Here is a 24,005-nt window from a genome sequence, read left to right as displayed (position 1 = left end):
CTGGCTCCTCCCTGCATTCCTCATTCCTCCTCCATACAGTCGCCCTTGATTGGATCCCTCTCTCGCCCTTGATTGAGTTGCCTTGCGTTCCCTCTCTCTCAGATGGTGACTGTTGCCTAAGAACAGCACTGACTTGGCCCGACAGGAAATGATGTCCGTTAAGTTGGAGAGATGGGCGATGTTGACGTTTTGATGTTTCCCTTGCAGTTGCGGAGCTCGTTCAAGCAGGCGTTCAGTAAGAAGAAGGGCAACAAGCCTCAGTCGCCCCAAGATGACGTCGAAGAGATGACGGACTCATCGCTGCCTTCCTCGCCCAAGCTACAGCATGCTAACAGACAGGACAGCTTCCCAACACTACTCTCCTCAGCCTCTACCACAGAGTGAGTATACTGTAATATACACACCGCTAGGCAGATAGCGGTGTGTTAGAGCGTTGGGCCAGTAACCGAAAGGTCGCTAGTTCGAATCCGCGAGCCGACAAGGTGAAGAATCTGTCGATTTTCCCTTGTGCAAGGCACTTAACCCTAATTGCTCCAGGGTCACTGTTGATAATGGCTGACCCTGGACGTGACCCCAGTCACTGTTGATAATGGCTGACCCTGGACGTGACCCTACCTCCCGAGGATGTCTCAGGGGGAGTTGGGATTCTAATTAACACATATATGAATACACACTGGTACATGTGTGAAACAGGACAAATATAATCACCCACCTCATCATTATTATTATTATTACACACAGGCTACATCCCAATCTACATACAACACATACTTCAGCATCTTCCATTTCTTGGCACAAATGTTGTTTTTCTTCTGAATTCACACAGTCTTTTTTTCACGTCTCTTCTTGTTCACCTTGTTTCTCCATTTCATATGTCTATCTGTCCAGTAACAAGTGCGTTTGTGATAGCAAGCCCCTCCCCATTTGGATGTCAAAGAGAAGGCTAAACGGTCATGTGGTCTACAAACACAGATCTCGGTAACAGGCCGTGTGTGGCTGGCACGCTGTTGGGGGTGTGAAGTGCATTCATCATCTTAACTCAGCCTGCTTTTATCTTTGTGTGGCTCCCAAATGGCATGTTAGTCCCTATATTGTGCACTCTAGGACCCATAGGGCTCTGGTCAATAGTAGTGCACTATGTAGGGAATAGGGTGCTCTTTGGGACGTAACCTTTCTCTCACAAAGGGCCCCAATCAGGCCACGACACAAAAATATAATGCACCAGAATGTGAGCCGCGTACACAAATATTAAAATCACTTGTAGCAGTCATGGGAGATTATATTATATTTCCGTGCTTACTGATACTGCTGGTGAATTGGCCATGTACAGAAGGCTCCTCCATCTTGCTAATATCCTCGGCTGGCCATGCATTTGCCAGAAGCATGCTAGTTTCATTCACATCTGCTGTGTGTTGGCCAGCTGGCTAGTTGGTTTACCCTCACTTCTTTGGAGGGTCCCTGACAGGCTTTCCTAGCCGTGGAGGGTGATGCTCATGGTGTGGGTTTTGAAGTCAATTTCCCCATTTCAGATTGTAAACTCAGCTGTGACCTGCAGAGTTTGATAGTAGTGAATGACTTACATGGTAGCAGTAGTAGCAACACTGGAACCGTAGACAGACACCATCTTTGTCTTTGCTTGGCATGCCAGATGGACAATTCCTATGATGGAGGATTCACTCATCCCCAATGCTCACCTGATCCCTGTGTGACCCCATACCACCTATGTGTATGTGTGTTTTCTAAGTATGTCTGCCATAACGGTTTCCTACTGACTCCAATGGATCCTCTTTGGTTTGACTGTTCAGCCGAGTTCTCTCCCTGTCCCTCGGGGGTTGAGGTTCCCTCGGTGGACGCTCCCCATGCCTGTACTGTACTGTATGTGTAACTACCCCTGTTTGTAGTATTTCTAGTCTGTATGTGTAACTACCCCTGTTTGTAGTATTTCTAGTCTGTATGTGTAACTACCCATGTTTGTAGTATTTCTAGCCCTGTATGTGTAACTACCCCTGTTTGTAGTATTTCTAGTCTGTATGTGTAACTACCCATGTTTGTAGTATTTCTAGCCTGTATGTGTAACTACCCCTGTTTGTAGTATTTCTAGCCTGTATGTGTAACTACCCCTGTTTGTAGTATTTCTAGCCTGTATGTGTAACTACCCCTGTTTGTAGTATTTCTAGTCTGTATGTGTAACTACCCCTGTTTGTAGTATTTCTAGTCTGTATGTGTAACTACCCATGTTTGTAGTATTTCTAGCCCTGTATGTGTAACTACCCCTGTTTGTAGTATTTCTAACCTCTATGTGTAACTACCCCTGTGTGTAGTATTTCTAGCCCTGTGACCCCTGTGTGACCCCTTGCAGGCTGTGTGAGTGCACGGAGGCGGAAGCGGAGATCATCCTGCAGCTGAAGAACGAGCTGAGGGAGAAGGAACTGAAGCTGACAGACATCCGCCTGGAGGCTCTTAGCTCTGCCCACCACCTGGACCAGATCCGAGAGGCCATGAACCGTATGCAGGTGAGGAACCAGGTAGCCTGCTAAACGAATGCACAACCCAAACCATGGGGGACCCACCAATGTGAATTAGCACTGATTTATATATCAAATCACTAATTGTACTAATTGTTTTATCTGTTTGTATATTGTTTATGCTGTAAAAAAAAATACTTCAGGAGGAGACATTATTGGGTTGCACCCAGAGAGACCTGTTTCCCATGGGCCAGTGGGGCGTGACACTGTGCAGTTAGGGAGCTAATGCAGTGTTTGGGGATTGTTCTGGCTCTTTGATGCCATGCCAGGGGTGACTGGGGTGGTCAGGGGGTTCAGGGGGAAGCCAACAAGCCGCGATGGCACCGTGGTCAACTTACAATACAACCACTCAGACCACTAATTAGGTTTTTCTGTCAGTGGGGCTGGCCGTGCCGTACACCCAATCACCTTTCTGGTAGAGCACTGACAACGCATCTTGTGACAAAGACCGGGGGGACAGTGGCTTGGCCGTTGATGTCAACTCCCATGACAAAACGGCAACAACTGGAGAAGTCAGCGCTCTCTCCTCAGATGTGTAGATAATCCACCCAGGCCCTTAATCTGGGATTTAGATTTGTGAACAGCCCAGTACAAAGAGCTCTGTTGAGATTAAGGGGCTCTCACAGCCAACAATGACGCTAATACTGATCCACAATGATAACTATGGCCAGTCTGAATGCAAGGAAATTTCCATATTCTTCTTATCGGCTTACCTCTCAGTAGAATGACTTTATTTTACATCGGGTTGGGCTCAGTTTCTGGATTGCTTTCTAAAAGCGTCCATTTGTGGTGACGTCATTGTCTCCCAACATGTGGCGTAGGCCTACATGATGAGTTATAACCATAGAAATATGAATTACTAGACAGGACACTCAATACGGTTGCTGGTCCACCCATCACATTGACTTGAATGGGAATGTCCATTCTGGTAATTATGTTTCTATGGTTTAGAAAAGCATCTGTCAGGAAACAACGACATTGTCATTCAGATTATCCTCCTGATGTTTATTCTCTGTCATTGGGCAGAATGAGATCGAGCTGCTGAAAGCAGAAAATGACCGTCTCAAGACGGGAGGCACCACGCCAGCCGCCACGCCAGCCAAGATGGGCCGGCCGCCCTCTGAGACCTCCAGCACATCCTCGTCCTCCTCGCGCCAATCTCTGGGCCTGTCCCTCAACAACCTCAATATCACAGACACCATCATGTCAGGTGAGCCACAGCTTTGAGCCTGTAAGGTCAACAACCTCAACATCAACTGTGGTGACCCACCACAACCCCGTGACTCTACAACATGACAGACACCATCATGTCAGGTGACCCACCACAACCCCGTGACTCTACATCATGACAGACACCATCATGTCAGGTGACCCACCACAACCCCGTGACTCTACATCATGACAGACACCATCATGTCAGGTGACCCACCACAGCCCCGTGACTCTACAACATGACAGACACCATCATGTCAGGTGATTCACCACAACCCCGTGACTCTACATCATGACAGACACCATCATGTCAGGTGATTCACCACAGCCCCGTGACTCTACAACATGACAGACACCATCATGTCAGGTGATTCACCACAACCCCGTGACTCTACATCATGACAGACACCATCATGTCAGGTGATTCACCACAGCCCCGTGACTCTACAACATGACAGATACCATCATGTCAGGTGATTCACCACAGCCCCGTGACTCTACAACATGACAGACACCATCATGTCAGGTGATTCACCACAACCCCGTGACTCTACATCATGACAGACACCATCATGTCAGGTGATTCACCACAACCCCGTGACTCTACATCATGACAGACACCATCATGTCAGGTGATTCACCACAGCCCCGTGACTCTACAACATGACAGACACCATCATGTCAGGTGACCCACCATAACCCCGTGACTCTACATCATGACAGACACCATCATGTCAGGTGACCCACCACAGCTCCGTGACTCTACAGCATGACAGACACCATCATGTCAGGTGACCCACCACAACCCCGTGACTCTACATCATGACAGACACCATCATGTCAGGTGATTCACCATAACCCCGTGACTCTACAACATGACAGACACCATCATGTCAGGTGACCCACCATAACCCCGTGACTCTACATCATGACAGACACCATCATGTCAGGTGACCCACCATATCCCCGTGACTCTACATCATGACAGACACCATCATGTCAGGTGACCCACCACAGCCCCGTGACTCTACAACATGACAGACACCATCATGTCAGGTGATTCACCACAGCCCCGTGACTCTACAACATGACAGACACCATCATGTCAGGTGATTCACCACAGCCCTGTGACTCTACAACATGACAGACACCATCATGTCAGGTGATTCACCACAGCTCCGTGACTCTACAACATGACAGACACCATCATGTCAGGTGATTCACCATAACCCCGTGACTCTACAACTCAGTAGAACAGTTTACATCATATTCTCCTGGATGATGATTTAGTAGAACAGTTTACATCATATTCTCCTGGATGATGATTCAGTAGAACAGTTTACTTTATATTCTCCTGGATGATGATTTAGTGGAACAGTTTACATCATATTCTCCTGGATGATGATTTAGAAGAACAGTTTAAATTATAAACTGTGTTGCCCTATCTTTACTGTTACCCAACATGCTGCGATGATCTATCTTTACTGTTACCCAACACGCTGCGTTGTCCTATCTTTACTGTTACCCAACACGCTGCGTTGTCCTATATTTACTGTTACCCAACACGCTGCGTTGCCCTATCTTTACTGTTACCCAACACGCTGCGTTGTCCTATCTTTACTGTTACCCAACACGCTGCGTTGTCCTATATTTACTGTTACCCAACACGCTGCGTTGCCCTATCTTTACTGTTACCCAACACGCTGCGTTGCCCTATCTTTACTGTTACCCAACACGCTGCGTTGTCCTATATTTACTGTTACCCAACACGCTGCGTTGTCCTATCTTTACTGTTACCCAACACGCTGTGTTGACCTATCTTTACTGTTACCAACACGCTGCGTTGTCCTATCTTTACTGTTACCCAACACGCTGCGTTGTCCTATATTTACTGTTACCAACACGCTGCGTTGTCCTATCTTTACTGTTACCCAACACGCTGCGTTGCCCTATCTTTACTGTTACCCAACACGCTGTGTTGTCCTATATTTACTGTTACCCAACACGCTGTGTTGACCTATCTTTACTGTTACCCAACACGCTGCGTTGCCCTATATTTACTGTTACCCAACACGCTGTGTTGACCTATCTTTACTGTTACCAACACGCTGCGTTGTCCTATCTTTACTGTTACCCAACACGCTGCGTTGCCCTATCTTTACTGTTACCAACACGCTGCGTTGTCCTATCTTTACTGTTACCCAACACGCTGCGTTGTCCTATATTTACTGTTACCAACACGCTGCGTTGTCCTATCTTTACTGTTACAAACACGCTGCGTTGTCCTATCTTTACTGTTACCCAACACGCTGCGTTGCCCTATCTTTACTGTTACCCAACACGCTGCGTTGTCCTATCTTTACTGTTACCCAACACGCTGCGTTGCCCTATCTTTACTGTTACCCAACACGCTGCGTTGTCCTATCTTTACTGTTACCCAACACGCTGCGTTGTCCTATATTTACTGTTACCCAACACGCTGCGTTGTCCTATCTTTACTGTTACCCAACACGCTGTGTTGACCTATCTTTACTGTTACCCAACACGCTGCGTTGCCCTATCTTTACTGTTACCCAACACGCTGCGTTGCCCTATCTTTACTGTTACCCAACACGCTGCGTTGTCCTATCTTTACTGTTACCCAACACGCTGCGTTGCCCTATCTTTACTGTTACCAACACGCTGCGTTGCCCTATCTTTACTGTTACCCAACACGCTGCGTTGCCCCTATCTTTACTGTTACCAACACGCTGCGTTGTCCTATCTTTACTGTTACCCAACACGCTGCGTTGCCCTATCTTTACTGTTACCCAACACGCTGCGTTGCCCTATCTTTACTGTTACCAACACGCTGCGTTGCCCTATCTTTACTGTTACCCAACACGCTGCGTTGCCCTATCTTTACTGTTACCCAACACGCTGCGTTGCCCTATCTTTACTGTTACCAACACGCTGCGTTGCCCTATCTTTACTGTTACCCAACACGCTGCGTTGCCCTATCTTTACTGTTACCCAACACGCTGCGTTGCCCTATCTTTACTGTTACCCAACACGCTGCGTTGCCCTATCTTTACTGTTACCCAACACGCTGCGTTGCCCTATCTTTACTGTTACCAACACGCTGCGTTGCCCTATCTTTACTGTTACCCAACACGCTGCGTTGCCCTATCTTTACTGTTACCCAACACGCTGCGTTGCCCTATCTTTACTGTTACCAACACGCTGCGTTGCCCTATCTTTACTGTTACCCAACACGCTGCGTTGCCCTATCTTTACTGTTACCCAACACGCTGCGTTGCCCTATCTTTACTGTTACCAACACGCTGCGTTGCCCTATCTTTACTGTTACCCAACACGCTGTGTTGTCCTATATTTACTGTTACCCAACACGCTGCGTTGTCCTATCTTTACTGTTACCCAACACGCTGTGTTGACCTATCTTTCCTGTTACCAACACGCTGCGTTGTCCTATATTTACTGTTACCCAACACGCTGCGTTGCCCTATCTTTACTGTTACCAACACGCTGCGTTGTCCTATATTTACTGTTACCCAACACGCTGCGTTGCCCTATATTTACTGTTACCCAACACGCTGCGTTGTCCTGTCTTTACTGTTACCCAACACGCTGCGTTGTCCTATCTTTACTGTTACCAACACGCTGCGTTGCCCTATCTTTACTGTTACCCAACACGCTGCGTTGCCCTATCTTTACTGTTACCCAACACGCTGCGTTGCCCTATCTTTACTGTTACCCAACACGCTGCGTTGTCCTATCTTTACTGTTACCCAACACGCTGCGTTGCCCTATCTTTACTGTTACCCAACACGCTGCGTTGCCCTATCTTTACTGTTACCCAACACGCTGCGTTGTCCTATCTTTACTGTTACCCAACACGCTGCGTTGCCCTATCTTTACTGTTACCAACACGCTGCGTTGCCCTATCTTTACTGTTACCAACACGCTGCGTTGCCCCTATCTTTACTGTTACCAACACGCTGCGTTTTCCTATCTTTACTGTTACCCAACACGCTGCGTTGCCCTATCTTTACTGTTACCCAACACGCTGCGTTGCCCTATCTTTACTGTTACCCAACACGCTGCGTTGTCCTATCTTTACTGTTACCCAACACGCTGCGTTGCCCTATCTTTACTGTTACCCAACACGCTGCGTTGCCCTATCTTTACTGTTACCCAACACGCTGCGTTGCCCTATCTTTACTGTTACCCAACACGCTGCGTTGCCCTATCTTTACTGTTACCAACACGCTGCGTTGCCCTATCTTTACTGTTACCAACACGCTGCGTTGCCCTATCTTTACTGTTACCTAACACGCTGCATTGCCCTATCTTTACTGTTACCCAACACGCTGCTTTGCCCTATCTTTACTGTTACCCAACACGCTGTTCGGCCAGTTTGAAGACAATGTGCTAATCCTTTTGGATGAAGGTGAATCACCACAGCACGTTTGTCCAAGTAGAGTTTCTCAAGTTGAAGTAACATCTGCATCAATCAAGCAGACGTCAGAACAGAACTCCTCGGAGAGGCGTGTGTGTGTGTGTGTGTGTGTGTGTGTGTGTGTGTGTGTGTGTGTGTGTGTGTGTGTGTGTGTGTGTGTGTGTGTGTGTGTGTGTGTGTGTGTGTGTGTGTGAGAGAGACTAATTAAACCTTGTATGCTCTTCTTCTCCGACTCCGGCCTTGTCCTCGTCGATGAGTGGAGTGCTGTTCGGTCCTCCTTTGGTCTCCTCGTCTGTCCTGTAATTAAAATAGAACATTCCCGGAGGACTTTGGGGCTGTTTAATTGATGGTGGGATGAGTTTGGAGCAGCAGCGCGTGGGAAGACGAGTGGCAGAGGGCCCTTATCACCCCTGCACAGAGCCTGCGTACCAGCAAGCCAGCCGAATACAAAGTAGTTCCCCTTCCTCCCCAGTTCAATGTAAATAAAGCAGAGAGAGAGGAAAATAGATTGTTTATAATTAATATCTGGAGCTCCTAGCAATGTAACTTTTTTAGCCTGACAACCGTGTCTTTCAAACAGGCAGGAGGACCGCTCTATATTACAGGAGGACCGCTCTATATTACAGGAGGACCGCTCTATATTACAGGAGGACCGCTCTATATTACAGGAGGACTGCTCTATATTACAGGAGGACCGCTCTATATTACAGGAGGACCGCTCTATATTACAGGAGGACCGCTCTATATTACAGGAGGACTGCTCTATATTACAGGAGGACCGCTCTATATTACAGGAGGACCGCTCTATATTACAGGAGGACCGCTCTATATTACAGGAGGACTGCTCTATATTACAGGAGGACCGCTCTATATTACAGGAGGACCGCTCTATATTACAGGAGGACCGCTCTATATTACAGGAGGACTGCTCTATATTACAGGAGGACCGCTCTATATTACAGGAGGACCGCTCTATATTACAGGAGGACCGCTCTATATTACAGGAGGACCGCTCTATATTACAGGAGGACCGCTCTATATTACATTTAGGCTCTGTTGTTTTTACTTCTCTATTTTTCAGACGCTTTTATTACAGAGATGTTTTTCCCCAAGATTGTTTCCTCCCTTGATAGATAGTTGTGTTTGTGCCCACAGATATTCTCCTGGACGATGGTTATGAGGGCAATCTACGCAAAGAGGGGCGCAGTGTCCGCATTGTGGTCACAATCAACAGTGGCTCCAATAAAACCAAGGTAACTAATGAGATATGGTGCCTAGAATAACAATGTGAGAATCTTATGCTGTCGTATAATCAGATGCTTCGGTACCAGCGCTTGACTTGGGCAGGAGCTCACCGGAGCCGAGTACCGGGACCTTAGTTTTTCTGTTCCTCTTATAAAATATTATATCACCTTAATATTAACAGTACCGGCAACCAAAATAAACACTGGCACCTATTTCAGTCCAAGTCACTGTTTGGTACAACAATTTTGTAACTTATTTTCATTCAAGTCTCTGACATGGGACATTTTCTAATTCCCTGTCGTACACTCAGGGTATGCAAAGCCAGGAGTACCTCATTGGTTCCATCGGCGTGAGCGGAAAGACCAAGTGGGATGTGCTAGATGGAGTAATCAGACGATTATTCAAGGTACAACCTCCTTCCCCCTGCTCACCATTCAGTCACTGACTGAACCCTACAGACGGAAAACCAAATATGAAGCACTACATTTTTGTGTCAGAAAAAGCTCATGATATATGGTTCTTCATCTGTATGATTGACAGACTATTTCTTTGTTGTGGAAACACATGGATAAACACTGAGATATTAGATAGAATGTGTCTTTGTCTTAGAATTCTATTTGGCCATTTCCCCTCCAGGAGTACGTGTTCCGGGTGGACCCACTGACCAGTCTGGGGCTGAACTCAGACAGTATAGTCAGCTATAGGATGGGGGATGTGGTGCGGGCCCACGCCTCTGAACTGCCTGAAATGCTGCCCTGTGGCTACCTGGTGGGGGACAACAACGTCATCAGTGTCAACCTCAAAGGTACTAGGATGGCCCAGACTAACGGCATGATGCATTTCACTGTTTCTATTGTTGTGTGTTTTATGTATTACTGTATGTCCGACATCCTTTTAAGGACATGACCAAACACATTTCCCTCTGGTGGGATAATAAAGCTTATTAAATCAAAATAGCACAGATATAGAGGAAGGGCCTTGAGTCTTGACCATGAGACCTGACCAGGAACAACCCACGGCCCTACTTATAGGATGGCACATTTCCAAACATGACAAAATGGAACCCCAGAAGGTTTAAATAGAATTTCCAAAAGCTTCTTCATCCTGACATGACAATACCCTCATGCACTTTGAAAAGCACTTCGGACACTTCAGTCAATGTACTGCTCCTGAAGGGGCAAAGGAGGTGTTTTAAATGGACTAACATCGGCTTCCATTTTTATTCACCAGAGCTAAAAAAAAAAAGTAGACAACACTTCCTTTACTTCACTCGCATGCTGGCTGCTATATTCCTGTGGTCATAATGGCCGCTTCTCTCCCATAGTCACAACAGTGGCCATCAGCAGGAAAATGTAGTGGGCCAGGCCTGAACTGGGTGCCATTGAATCCTGTGTCAGCACCCTGCATTACAGTTGTGTTTTCACTGGAGGAGTAGTGTCCAAGCTCCCATCAACAGTCAATTATAGTTACTCTGCAGTCATTGAAGCTGAATTATAGTTACTCTGCAGTCATTGAAGCTGAATTATAGTTACTCTGCAGTCATTGAAGCTGAATTATAGTTACTCTGCAGTCATTGAAGCTGAATTATAGTTACTCTGCAGTCATTGAAGCTGAATTATAGTTACTCTGCAGTCATTGAAGCTGAATTATAGTTACTCTGCAGTCATTGAAGCTGAATTATAGTTACTCTGCAGTCATTGAAGCTGAATTATAGTTACTCTGCAGTCATTGAAGCTGAATTATAGTTACTCTGAAGTTATTGAAGCTGAATTATAGTTACTTTGCAGTTATTTAAACTGAATTATAGTTACTCTGCAGTTATTGAAGCTGAATTATAGTTACTCTGAAGTTATTGAAACTGAATTATAGTTACTCTGCTGATCCTAAATCAGCGCTCCTACTCTGAGACGCTTGACACATACGCCACCTGACGCCCCAAAGAGTTGCACCATAAACAATAATCAACTCTTCCCATTTCTCATGATTTATTTTATGTTAACATCATTTCTTAGCCATCGCACAGTCGCACTGCATTTAATTATGATATTTTATGGGCTATTACCTGAGTGAATGAACTCAATTCATTCCATTCGTTTTAGAATGGCATGAATTCTATTCAGTCTAACACAGGTTGTGAGAGGCTATGTACCGTTATATACCGTTAACATGATAATATCCTGTATTATTAGCACCTAGTATCATCAGACAATCACGTCTCTCCTCCTGCAGGTGTGAAGGAGAACAGCATAGACAGCCTGGTATTTGACACCCTCATCCCCAAGCCCATCATCCAGAGATACCTCAACCTGCTCATGGAGCATCGCCGCATCATCCTCTCTGGCCCCAGCGGAACCGGGAAGTCCTTCCTGGCCAGCAAGCTGGCAGAGTTCATTGTCACCAAGTCTGGTCGAAAGGTCACGGAGAGCAACTTGGCTAGCTTCAACGTGGACCAGAAATCCAGCAAGGTAAGAAAACGCTCAGACAAGAGTATTAAGGAGCTAGTCGCTAAGGAGTCGGCATATTTGTCTATAAATCGCCTCGTTTGGCACTATACAGTATATCAAGGACAGTGGTCCTATTTCAAAGACAAAGTAACACTCACTTTATGAATAATGGCCACATCTTTAAGCTCACTGTGTGTTGTTTCTGTGCAGGACCTGCGTCAGTACCTATCCAGCCTGGCAGAGCAGTGCAACTCTGAGGACAGCGAGACGGAGCTGCCCACCGTGGTCATACTGGACAACCTCCACCACATCGGCTCACTCAGCGACATCTTCAACGGATTCCTCAACTACAAGTACCACAAATGGTGAGTATAGCTCCACCGGCACAGGAAGCAAGTCTAGCCGCTATAGGATGGTGGTAGTGATGATGATGATGATGATGATGATGATGATGATGATGATGATGGGGGTGATGATGATGATTGTGTTTAACTCAAATGCAACAGTTAGAGTTAATGTGAACACTGGGATTCTATACTAACAACCATTTCTAGCTTTACTCATTACAAGATGATGCAATTCGTATTCTATTCAAGACAGTTTACCTACTGTTCCCTGATAAGCACAATCACTGTTGTGAAAGGAAAGGTAAATATCTTTATTGCCTGGCCCTGGTACGTAACTGCACTGTCCTCAGTATAATTGTTCTGTCTTGTCTGCAGCCCGTATGTAATTGGAACCATGAACCAGGGAGTGTCTTCCTCTCCCAACCTTGAGCTTCACCACAATTTCAGGTATGTCACCAACACTCAAACCAGGATTCAAAAGCTTCATTTGCTCTTTGCTTTGAACATATTGTTTTTCCTGTACAGACAACATATTCAAGCAGATTTGTGCTAACTAACATTATTTTGGGGCTTTTTTCTTTTTTTGAAAGCTCTGTTTATTCAGTTTTACACACAAGACAACATAAATAATATACTCAACTAGAAAAAATACAAATAAAAAATAATAGCTTTAAAGATACCGTACTTTGGACAAGTTGAACACACCGGGCAGAAGGCTACCAGGGCCATCTGTAGTACAGGAACAGAGCAGACACCTCACTATTGTTCCTGTAAACAGACAAAGAATAGGGGTGGAGAAATGCAACCATCCACTGGACAAATTTTTTTTTTTTTTTTTTTTTTAACAATGCTTTAAAAAATATATATAATTATGTAAGCGTGAACAAAATGAAAAAATTAAAAACAGGGCAAAACGAGCTCACATGTTAGTCTCTGACGGGGCAAGATGAACAAAGCAGGTCACATTCAATAAGAATCAACAGGCACATCAACCTTAATGCCCCCCCCCCCCCCCCCCCAAAAGAAAAAAAACACAAAGAAATGCTCATCCAGCCCTTAATTCACAAGGGAGTCAAATACAGACTTATTTTTGTTTTAATATGAATGCCATTAAAGGATGGACTGTTTAAAGTAAGACCGGAATGGAGCCCAAGCCTCATTAAACAGTTTGGGGTTCCCACGTGTATTGAATTACATTTTTTCTAGTTTCAGAGAGCACAACACATCTCGCACCCAATATTTATAAGATGGGGGAGCTGCCATCTTCCAGTTCTGTAGTATTAGCCGTCTAGCTAAAAGAGTTGTGTAAGCAACAGTGTCCAACTGAATTCTTGACAGAGGGGTACCTATGGGCAGTACTCCAAAAAGGGATGTAAGGGGAGACGGATCTATAACAGTGTCATATATATCAGAGAAACATGTAAATATTAATTCCCAGAAACCTGACAGTTTATGACAGCCCCAAAACATATGATACAGTGTGGCTGGTTCTGTTTTACATTGGACACAGGTAGGATCAAAATCTGAGAATATTCTTCCCAGTTTGGCTCGGGGCAGAGTAATTAAGCTGCAAAATGTAACTTAGTGGGCGACCTGACAAAATTCACATAGAAATATTTATTATAGATCTGTCATTCTAATTGAAAGTAAATTCTATATGAGCTATTTCTATGCTTCCCGTTAAGTTTAGTTTTTGCGTCTTTAACATTGGTTTTGTACACCAGCTTCAAACAGCTGACAATACAATATTTTTGGTTATGGAAAATATTTCACAGCGGTTTAGATGATACAATGATTCTCTACACTATACTTGCTGGTTTTGTTACATAAACTGAAATTAGAATTTTTCTAAACAGGCAATGGCGGAGTGATTTATGCATAGTGCATCTTAAACTTGGCTAATTAGCTTTGCTAATTTGACCTGATATAATTTTAGGCCTTACACACCTGGTCATTTTTTACGTGACATATTTGAGAAGATAATTACATGACTAATGTGGCAACAGATATATTTGTCATTGGGTGCATGCAAAATCACACTGACATTCATTGATTAACATTTTCATCACACTGTCACCATGGAAGGTACAGGAAACAGCCCAGCATTTCATAAAATGCCATGAGGCCAAATGTGGCACAACTTTCACGCTGATACTGGTCTTCCTGACTATGAGTCGGAATTACAATATTTAATGATCCAACCAGAGTGCAAGCCTCAGAACAAGCAGTCATCTTTATTATGACAACTGACAACAGAGCAGTTATCACCAATGGGGCTTTATTTGGGATACAGATTTCAAATATATGCCAAACATCCATCCCCCAAATGGCCCTTATCCTTGGGCCAAACTTGCGTGGAATTTCCCTAATGCTGAATTCCAAATCGACCTCTAGTGCCATTCTCTAGTCACTGATCTGAAAGAATTGGACCTAGGTATAAGAAACTTGATGCTTGATGTTTTCTTTCCATAGGTTGATTTGAATAACCACCACATCCAATCATTTCAGGTCTACCGGAATCATGTAGCAGTGTAGCCTCCAATTCCATCACAGCTGCTCCATAGAGTGTGATGTCATGCATGTTGTCTCGTCATCCTTTCCCCCGTCTCCAGGTGGGTGCTGTGTGCCAACCACACGGAGCCGGTCAAGGGTTTCCTGGGACGATTTCTGCGCAGGAAGCTGATCGAGACAGAGATCAACAGGAACATGCGCAGCAATGACCTCATCAAGGTCATCGACTGGATTCCCAAGACGTGGCAGCACCTCAACGGCTTCCTGGAGGCTCACAGCTCCTCAGACGTCACCATCGGTTAGACAATGCACGCACGCATGCCCACACACACACTGAGTTCACATATTTCTAAATGATCGTTTGAACATTGCACACATGACACTTAATAAGTGTATTTTGGTGTTGTGACTTTGGCTATGTGCTCAAACTGAAAGGCGCTACGTGGTCAATCAGACGTCTGCATTGGCGGCCGTGCAGCATTTACGGTGATAGGGGCTCTGCAGAAGTCAGGGCATTCATACTTCTTGCACTTCACTGAGCAGCACAGAGCTGTTAGAAGTTGTCAAGGAAGTGAATTTGTGTTTATACCGGACCTCCCGCGGCCACCTACCGTCAACCAATCATGTCAGTGCGGAGCTAGAGAGAGCCCTCCGCATTGTTACAACATTTGCGAGGCGCACGGCGATGCGGTACAGAGCTCCATTTGGCCTCTGCGTCACACCATCCGTACTGCGCCTCCGACCACATTTTCCAATCAAGCATGAATTGTCTCTGATCCCACAAAACACACTGAATGTGTTGTGTTCTGCCTACAGGTCCCAGGCTCTTCCTGTCCTGCCCCATGGATGCAGATGGCTCGCGGGTGTGGTTCACTGACCTATGGAACTACTCCCTGGTGCCTTACCTGCTGGAAGCCGTTAGAGAAGGGCTCCAGGTCGGTACAGACGGAGGTCAAAGGACACAAAGTAGAGGGGTACCGGTGTAGGGTGAAGTTGCCCCTGTCATCAGCATCTATGATTTCTCCTTTCGCTTAACTCGTTTCTCGTTTTGTTGCCACCATTACAGCTGTACGGCAAGAGGGCGGCGTGGGAGGACCCGTCTAAGTGGGTGAAGGACACCTACCCCTGGAGATCTGCCTCCTTGCAGCATGACAGCCAGGCCCTGCTCCAGTTACGGCCAGAGGACGTGGGCTATGACGGCTACAGCTCCTCCAAAGAGGGCGCCTCCTCCAAACAAGTGTCACAGAGTGACACGGAAGGAGACCCACTGGTAAGGAGATATTAAAACAAAGCCCTGAAATGCTGAAAGAAGGTCCAGTATGGGGATTTCGCTCTCATGGTGAGTGAGTGTTGCACCAATTACTTAATTTCCTTCTATCATGTTTCGTAGCATCGTTAAACATTATTGAACATTATTGAATTAAGTTTCCGCCCTGAGCCCTTCTATCAGCACTTCAGTTTTACAGTCCTAGGACTGAGCAAATCAAATCAAATGTATTTATATAGCCCTTCTTACATCAGCTGATATCTCAAAGTGTTGAACAGAAACCCAGCCTAAAACCCCAAACAGAAAGCAATGCAGGTGTAGAAGCACGGTGGCTAGGAAAAACTCCCTAGAAAGGCGAAAACCTAGGAAGAAACCTAGAGAGGAACCAGGCTATGAGGGGTGGCCAGTCCTCTTCTGGCTGTGCCGAGTGGAGATTATAACGGAACATGGCCAAGATGTTCAAATGTTCATAAATGACCAGCATGGTCAAATAATAATAATCACAGTAGTTGTCGAGGGTGGAACAAGTCAGCACCTCAGGAGTAAATGTCAGTTGGCTTTTCATAGCTGATCATTAAGAGTATCTCTACCGCTCCTGCTGTCTCTAGAGAGTTGAAAACAGCAGGTCTGGGACAGGTAGCACGTCCTGTGAACAGGTCAGGGTTCCATAGCCGCAGGCAGAACAGTTGAAACTGGAGCAGCAGCAAGGCCAGGTGGACTGGGGACAGCAAGGAGTCATCATGCCAGGTAGTCCTGAGGCATGGTCCTAGGGCTCAGGTCCTCCGAGAGAGAGAAAGAAAAAAAGAAAGAGAGAATTAGAGAAAGCATACTTAAATTCACACAGGACACCGGATAAGACAGGAGAAGTACTCCAGATATAACAGACACGTAGCCTATCGACACATAAACTACTACAGCATAAATACTGGAGGCTGAGACAGGAGGGGTCAGGAGACACTGTGGCCGCATCCGATGATACTCCCGGACAGGGCCAAACAGGCAGGATATAACCCCACCCACTTTGCCAAAGCACAGCCCCCACACCACTAGAGGGATATCTTCAACCACTAACTTACCATCCTGAGACAAGGCCGTGTATAGCCCACAAAAATCTCCGCCACGGCACAACCCAAGTGGGGGCCACTTCAGTGGTCCAGAAAATATAGACATATTGGTTAGAGAGCTAGCACAACACAATGATTCAGGGCGGCAGGTAGCCTAGTGGTTAGAGAGTTGGGCCAGTAACCGAAAGGTTGCTAGATTGAATCCCCGAGCTGATAAGGTAAAAATCTGTCGTTCTGCCCCTGAACAAGGCAGTTAACCCACTGTTCCTAGGCCGTCATTGTTCTCAACTGATTTGCCTAGTTAAATAAAGCTTGAATAAAAAATAAAAAAAACACGATGAAGACTGAAATCACAGGCATGTTCTAGCTGATAGCTGATTCTAACTCTGAATGCTGATTTTAATGACCGTTTTATTTGTACAGGGATATGTAAAATAGAGTCATATGAAAAGAGTTTGCTAAGAGTTTTACGTTTCCTGAAGCTAAGTGAAGTAACATGAAGGAGACCATGTTGTTGGACATAATAATAATAAATAATAAACAATAAAAAAAAAGAGACACAACAGTGAGTAAAGGTGGAAGCCAGTTTCCAAGGATACCAATAACAAACGTGACCGCAGATGACCTTGTCTTTTCAAAGAAGAAAAGACAAAGGGGGATTTAAACACACAACCCCCCCCATACACACACACACACACACACACACACACACACACACACACACACACACACACACACACACACACACACACACACACAGCCCATTAAGCTCTGAAATGTCAGCAGCTCGTTATTCGGATGACTACACTTTAATTCCACTTTGTGCGTCGTGATAAACCGTGTGGCAGGCGATTCCTGGGGAGTTGAATAGGAATGGGCTTTCTCTGTTGGCCACTTAATCCTCAACACATTACTGTGTAATCATCAGAGGAGGCCTGCACAGAGCTTCCCAGCCCTGGCCGCTCGCCTCCCTATAGGCCCACCAGGACCATTACAGGGAAAATGAAGACCGCTGTGCCGGTGCTTTCCATATATGGTAGGAATGGGCCTCTCCGTTCCTCAGGGCCTTGAGGATCGGCTGGTTTTCATCTTTCTTTTAAAACCACGTCTGATGTAGACCTGAGGAACCAGGTGTGTGCACTTGTGTGCAATTAAGCACGATGCAAGTGGAAAAAGCAACTGACACTCGGGCCCCCTGGTGTCTATCTCTGATAAAGGACCACTGCAATATCACCTTAATGATAATACCCAGTCTAAGACCTTGTAGTTGTGATAGTGGACTCTGAATATCAATGTGGTGTTGGCTCTCTTTTTGTTTACCAGTCTTTTTATTGGTTGTTTGTTTTCTGTGTTTTCCAGATGAACATGCTAATGAGGCTGCAGGAGGCGGCCAACTACTCCAGCGCGCAGAGCTGCGACAGCGACAGCGCCAGTCACCATGACGACCAGCTGGACTCGTCGCTGGAGTCGGCGCTCTAGACGAGAGCTCGGAGAGGAGAACTCAGATGGAGTGATGGAGCGAAGCGTTTTTCAGTTTCAGCGTGGCGTCAGCGAGACGTGGCGGCTCGAACACTTCCAGGCACCCCACACATAAGACAGAGAGATGTGTGTAGTCAGGAGATGTCTGTTAGCGGGGTCGGGGGGAGTAAGCCCTCTGACAAAATGGAGTAGATTTTTGTGTATGGTGGTTGAGACACAGTCCTCCAGTTCTCCACTGAATGTGGCATCCCAAAATGCAGGCTGCACGTACACAGTGAGAGACAATTATGTCTGTGGTTCTACACCATAAAACTGGAATTGACATTATAGTTTTATTTATGTTGATTCACAGTTGTTGTATTAACTACGGATGTTTACAAGGGCCAAATTCTGGTTTCGTTTACTAAGGTGCTGAACAAAAAAAGGCACGTATCCCTCCCGTCAAACCCAGACCTCAGACGAGCCACATGGTGCTGGTCCCGTGCTCAAACCTGTCCCTAGTTTACAGGCAATGCCAAGACCCTCCATACACCACTCGCCAACAAGCACAAAAAGAGCATTGTGTGTCGTCCAACCAACTGCTACTGTGAAACAATGGGCAGTGCCAATGTTACCGTTTGATTTACTGCCAAGTGCACTGCGACGTGTGCGTCCACATCCACAGAGTCCTTTTAGGTTTTTCACACTAGCAGACCAGTTGTTCACCCTTTCCTTAAAAGATCAACAGCACTATACCAACAGATGGGTGATGAAGGGAGTGATGGCTCCTTCAATCCAAGGGCCAGGTCAAGAACAGTACAAGCCTGATATTGGTGCTTTCTCAATGCAAAGCTCTGAGACAGGGGGTGTATTACTTCAGCCTTTGGCTCCCTGCTGACCATCCTGAGTGGATAGGAGATTGACAGGAATACACACTTCCTGACACACAACCATTCAAATGAAGTGGTCCCATATCGTCTCAGTGGGTGCTTTAATCTTAAAGGAGAGTTTTATAACTACTTTTAGGCCAAAATATCTCACAAATCCTGTCAAAAAGTATGTTGCCCAAAACCATCCACTTTTGTTTCTGACAGTAATATTGTACAAGCATAATGGCTGTTATACTGTATTTGCAAGTAGAACTGACCAATTGTATAAAAGTTCAAAGGGGTGGGCATTTTTTTAGTTGTTGCTTTTACCCAGTTGAGCTGGGTTCACTTGAACTGTCATGAGCACAACCCGACCCTTTTGATTTTTTAGCCTAAGGAGCATGTTTTAAGCTTTCTAGGGGGGAACATTTGAAGGAGACTTTTACTTTTACATAACAGCGTGTGGTAGGGACAGAAGCCATTTTGGATTTTGATTGTCCTTCCTCCATTAATGAGTGGGTTGGTTTTGCACAGTTAAAGTTGGGGTGTAAATAATAAAGTATTGCACAGTGAATCAGAGATGCATTCTTCCCTGTTGATGTTATATTACGCTTTAACTCGCTGAGAATTATTGTACGTTGCAAAAAAATACAAAATAGAAATGCAAAAACCAACAAGGTGTCAGAAACAGGTGTATGTCTTGTGGTGATTGGCTGTCTTGCCTATGCAGGAGGCATACGATGTACAGTATGATATTATTTTTTTTAACGCCGTATATTAATGTTCACTAAGTCACTGATTTGAGGAGCAAACCATTCAATTTATCAAGAAAAGCAAATCTGGTCATTGTCACAGATTTCCCTTTTGTGTATTCTCTGGAACTAGTATTTGGTGACACATCCCCCTATTCAAGAGGCGAAAATTCACTTCACAAAGCATTACACTGTAACATTTCTGAATATACTTTCATTCAGTCTTGTATTCACCGGTTTCAGTAGAATCCAATTTTCTTTGTCATCCCATTCTGAGGTACTATTTACCTGCTGTTGTGCTATTTACAATTCCAAATAACAGGTGCTACTGGTCAACTAAATCTATCAGATTCCATTTTCTGCAGAAAATGTTGTCACAACCTCAGGACAAGCTCTTGTTGTCATCACTTGTCTGTGACAAATGTATTTTTTATTTTGTTTTTGCACGCATCATTGTTGGTCTACGCCATCAGTCTGCATCTAAACTTAGAGCCTGACACACACACACACACACACACACACACACACACACACACACACACACACACACACACACACACACACACACACGGATTGTCGGTAAGACATAGCTCCCCTCCAACACAGCAGACATCTAGTCACTCCTCCCCGCTCCCCTAGGACACCATCAGTTGCCTAGTTAACCAGATGTTTTCACAACACAAACAGTGTACCATTATGTCATGGTGACGCCATAAAATTGCAATTACATCTTAGTTGAAAACATTGCATTTACTGCTTTGAGAGAAGAGTTTCTTTTTTGTTGAAACATTTGTCCTTAAATGTTTTATATTTTGTACATTTGTATGTAACATATTGTGTAAATAGACAGAGACAGCGATTTAAATCATCTGGAGGGATTTTGTAGTCTTTGTAAAGCCCTAATAAATGGTATTTGGTGTCACATGAGCAAACAATGCGTCCTGTTCTATCTCATGTCTCTGTTCATTTTTTCTCCACCATATCTTTCCTCTAGTACAGACTCGGAGATGTGCCCAATAGATTATGCCACTATAACCGATTACTGTGCCACTCCAGAACTTTGCCAACAAGTGTTTGTCTATCATTCAGCTTTGGCTTACCTATCCGTGTCAGTGAGCTACTGAATGAGCAATGGCCAACCCTGTGAGCCACTTCAGAACTCTGACCACAACTGCTCTTGATCAAATACACCATATTTGAAATTCTAAAAAGCTCACTTGTAAAGGAGTGTACGTTCACATTATGTTGCTAGTCCAACAAAAGCTGGCGTCAATGTTCGCTGAGAAAGATGTCAGCAACTCCAGTTCCAGTTGTGTTAAATGGCCAATTGTTATTAACAGGGGTTCCTTCAAATGTGCTTTAATTGATACAAAAAATAAAAAAATTCAACTTAGTTTCTGAAAGTACAGAAGAGGAATGATTAGTAATTATAATACAATATCAGGTATAAGCAATAATACAATATTACATTTATATTATGAACTGCTATAATACTAAGCAGTTACATTGATAATGAGAGATTCTCAATTGTATCCTTCTTGCGTCCTCTCTCTTTGCCGCCTCCTCAAAACCCATTGGATGAGAAAGCCAGAGGTCCCGCCCCTCTGACCCTTTCTTCCATTGGGTTTTGAGAAGGGGGCGATGAGAGAGGACATGAGGAGAATGCAATTGAGAAAAGACCCTTGAGTTATATCTGCCAGTAGTTACATGGGGAAACCTGACGATTCATTGGAACCTGATTGGAAGGATTTGGGAAGAAGGGGGGTGTGAGTGAGGGTTGGAGGTCGGAAATGGCGGCGAGTAGTGCAGACGAAATGGAGAAAAGGTTGGTGAAACAACAGCTGTGCTGGAATGAGGACAATATGGGTGTCAGTTCTGATGCTATGGAGCGGGAGGATGAGGGTCAAGGACCGGAATGGTCGGTAGTGGAAAGACATAGGAAGAAGAGAGATAATGATACAGAGTAGTAGTGGATTTTCTAGTAAAGAAAGCATAAAGTCATGGTAGGAAGCAAGAGTAATGAAGTGTTGGAGTGGAAATGGTGATGGTGTTTGATGAGACCACAGGGCCTCACCTACACCCTATCTGACGAACTAATGACGTAGAGAAAGAGGAAGGTGAGGTGAAATCAGCTCGGCTCATTGGAAATGGTAGATTGTAAATATTGTGTGGTAGTCCGGCTCAGCAAGAGAAGATACTGGAAATGGAAAAGCTTAATGGAAAGAAGATGAAAAGCCATGCCCCTGGTGTTTATGCTAGATTGAGGGGAGTCATCACTGGGGTCCCAATATCTATGTCCACAGATGATAATTAAAGACAATGTGAAGGCAGGCAGAGTGACTGAGGCCAAAACGTTGTTCAGTAGGAAAGAGGGTCAAAGAAGTGAAAGCTTATTAATGATGTCTTGCCAGGAAAAGTACAGATAGGATTCCTTAGTTTTAATGTTAGAGAATTTGTCCCATATGCACTGCAGTGTTTTAAATGCCAAAGAATGGGACATGTAACTGCTCATTGTAAAGGAAAGAAAAGATGTGCCAAGTGTGGATGGGTACATGATTACCGTGAAAACAATGTGAAGGTTAAGTACCGTAATTGTGGCGGAGAACACGGTGCAGCATTTGGTGGATGCCAGTTACAGTGAAAGGAGGATCAGTCATGATGTTTCATATTCAGAGGCAGGTTCTGATGGATCTTACATGGATGTATGTGTAGTGAGTGGACCTACTGTCAGACTGATGGATCTTACATGGATGTACCGGTAGTGAGTGGACCTACTGTCAGACTGATGGATCTTACATGGATGTACCTGTAGTAAGTGGACCTACTGTCAGACTGATGGATCTTACATGGATGTACCTGTAGTAAGTGGACCTACTGTCAGACTGATGGATCTTACATGGATGTACCTGTAGTAAGTGGACCTACTGTCAGACTGATGGATCTTACATGGATGTACCTGTAGTAAGTGGACCTACTGTCAGACTGATGGATCTTACATGGATGTACATGTAGTAAGTGGACCTACTGTCAGACTGATGTATCTTACATGGATGTATGTGTAGTGAGTGGACCTACTGTCAGACTGATGGATCTTACATGGATGTATGTGTAGTAAGTGGACCTACTGTCTGGGCTGGTGTTTCTGTTGGTGCTGGCATGGTTTGGAAGCTTGTTCAGAAATCTTGTGCTCATTAATGTGTGGTGTCAAAGGACACTTTGATAATGAGTAAAGTAGACTTCAAAGCTTTTATTGGTAAGGTTATCAATACGACTCGGGTTGTGGAAAGCAGAAATACCAGGTTGAAGGTTATTGTGGAGACGGCAAAAGAGATATTGGGGGTAATAGATGTTACTGTTGAACTGGTTGTTGACATGCTGAACAATCCTAAGGGTGGAGTGATTCAGCATGATATAACGTTTAATGGGTTTGGGGAGGGGGGAGGGTGTGGTAGAAGTTAGTGATTTATTTTGCTTTGAATTTTATTTTCATGGTAGTACAGACTTGGGCAGATCATGATTGATTGTACATTCCAGCACAGTAGGTGGCGACATGCACTTTAAACGTTTGTTTGCGGACCGCCATGATATCGAAGAAGAAGAAGAAGAAGAAGAAGAAGAAGAAGAAGAAGAAGAAGAAGAAGAAGAAGAAGAAGAAGAAGAAGAAGAAACTGTACTATAAGCTCCACTAGGTGGAGGGGGAGGAGGACGGACACCTCAGCGGAAATGGAGTCCCTAGAGAAAGCAAGAACAAGATAGTTGTCAGGAGTAGTGCAGTATTACCATAAGGAGACGTATACTTGGAAAACGGAGGAGGGATGGAGGGAAAAAGAGAGGGAGAGGAGGTCTAAGAGA

General features: G+C 44.9%; 1 protein-coding gene across 1 annotated transcript in view; it reads left to right on the top strand.

Moving 5' to 3' along the window:
• Window positions 1–21,090, top strand: part of LOC129847137 (neuron navigator 3-like) — a gene marked incomplete at its 5' end in the record, with an annotated part of 71,852 nt that extends 50,762 nt beyond the window's left edge. Inside the window, 13 exon segments of the mRNA XM_055914952.1 lie at window positions 208–380; window positions 2,360–2,525; window positions 3,552–3,735; window positions 9,352–9,449; window positions 9,752–9,847; window positions 10,078–10,246; window positions 11,671–11,906; window positions 12,096–12,250; window positions 12,608–12,679; window positions 14,845–15,041; window positions 15,560–15,678; window positions 15,810–16,013; window positions 18,434–21,090. Coding sequence (XP_055770927.1) covers window positions 208–380; window positions 2,360–2,525; window positions 3,552–3,735; window positions 9,352–9,449; window positions 9,752–9,847; window positions 10,078–10,246; window positions 11,671–11,906; window positions 12,096–12,250; window positions 12,608–12,679; window positions 14,845–15,041; window positions 15,560–15,678; window positions 15,810–16,013; window positions 18,434–18,553 — 1,989 coding nt within the window.
• Between the last annotated feature and the right edge of the window lie 2,915 nt (window positions 21,091–24,005).

Source organism: Salvelinus fontinalis, unplaced genomic scaffold (genome assembly GCF_029448725.1).
Source record: "Salvelinus fontinalis isolate EN_2023a unplaced genomic scaffold, ASM2944872v1 scaffold_0720, whole genome shotgun sequence".
NCBI classification, from domain to species: Eukaryota; Metazoa; Chordata; class Actinopteri; order Salmoniformes; family Salmonidae; genus Salvelinus; species Salvelinus fontinalis.
This window is presented reverse-complemented; position numbering and strand designations above follow the sequence as displayed.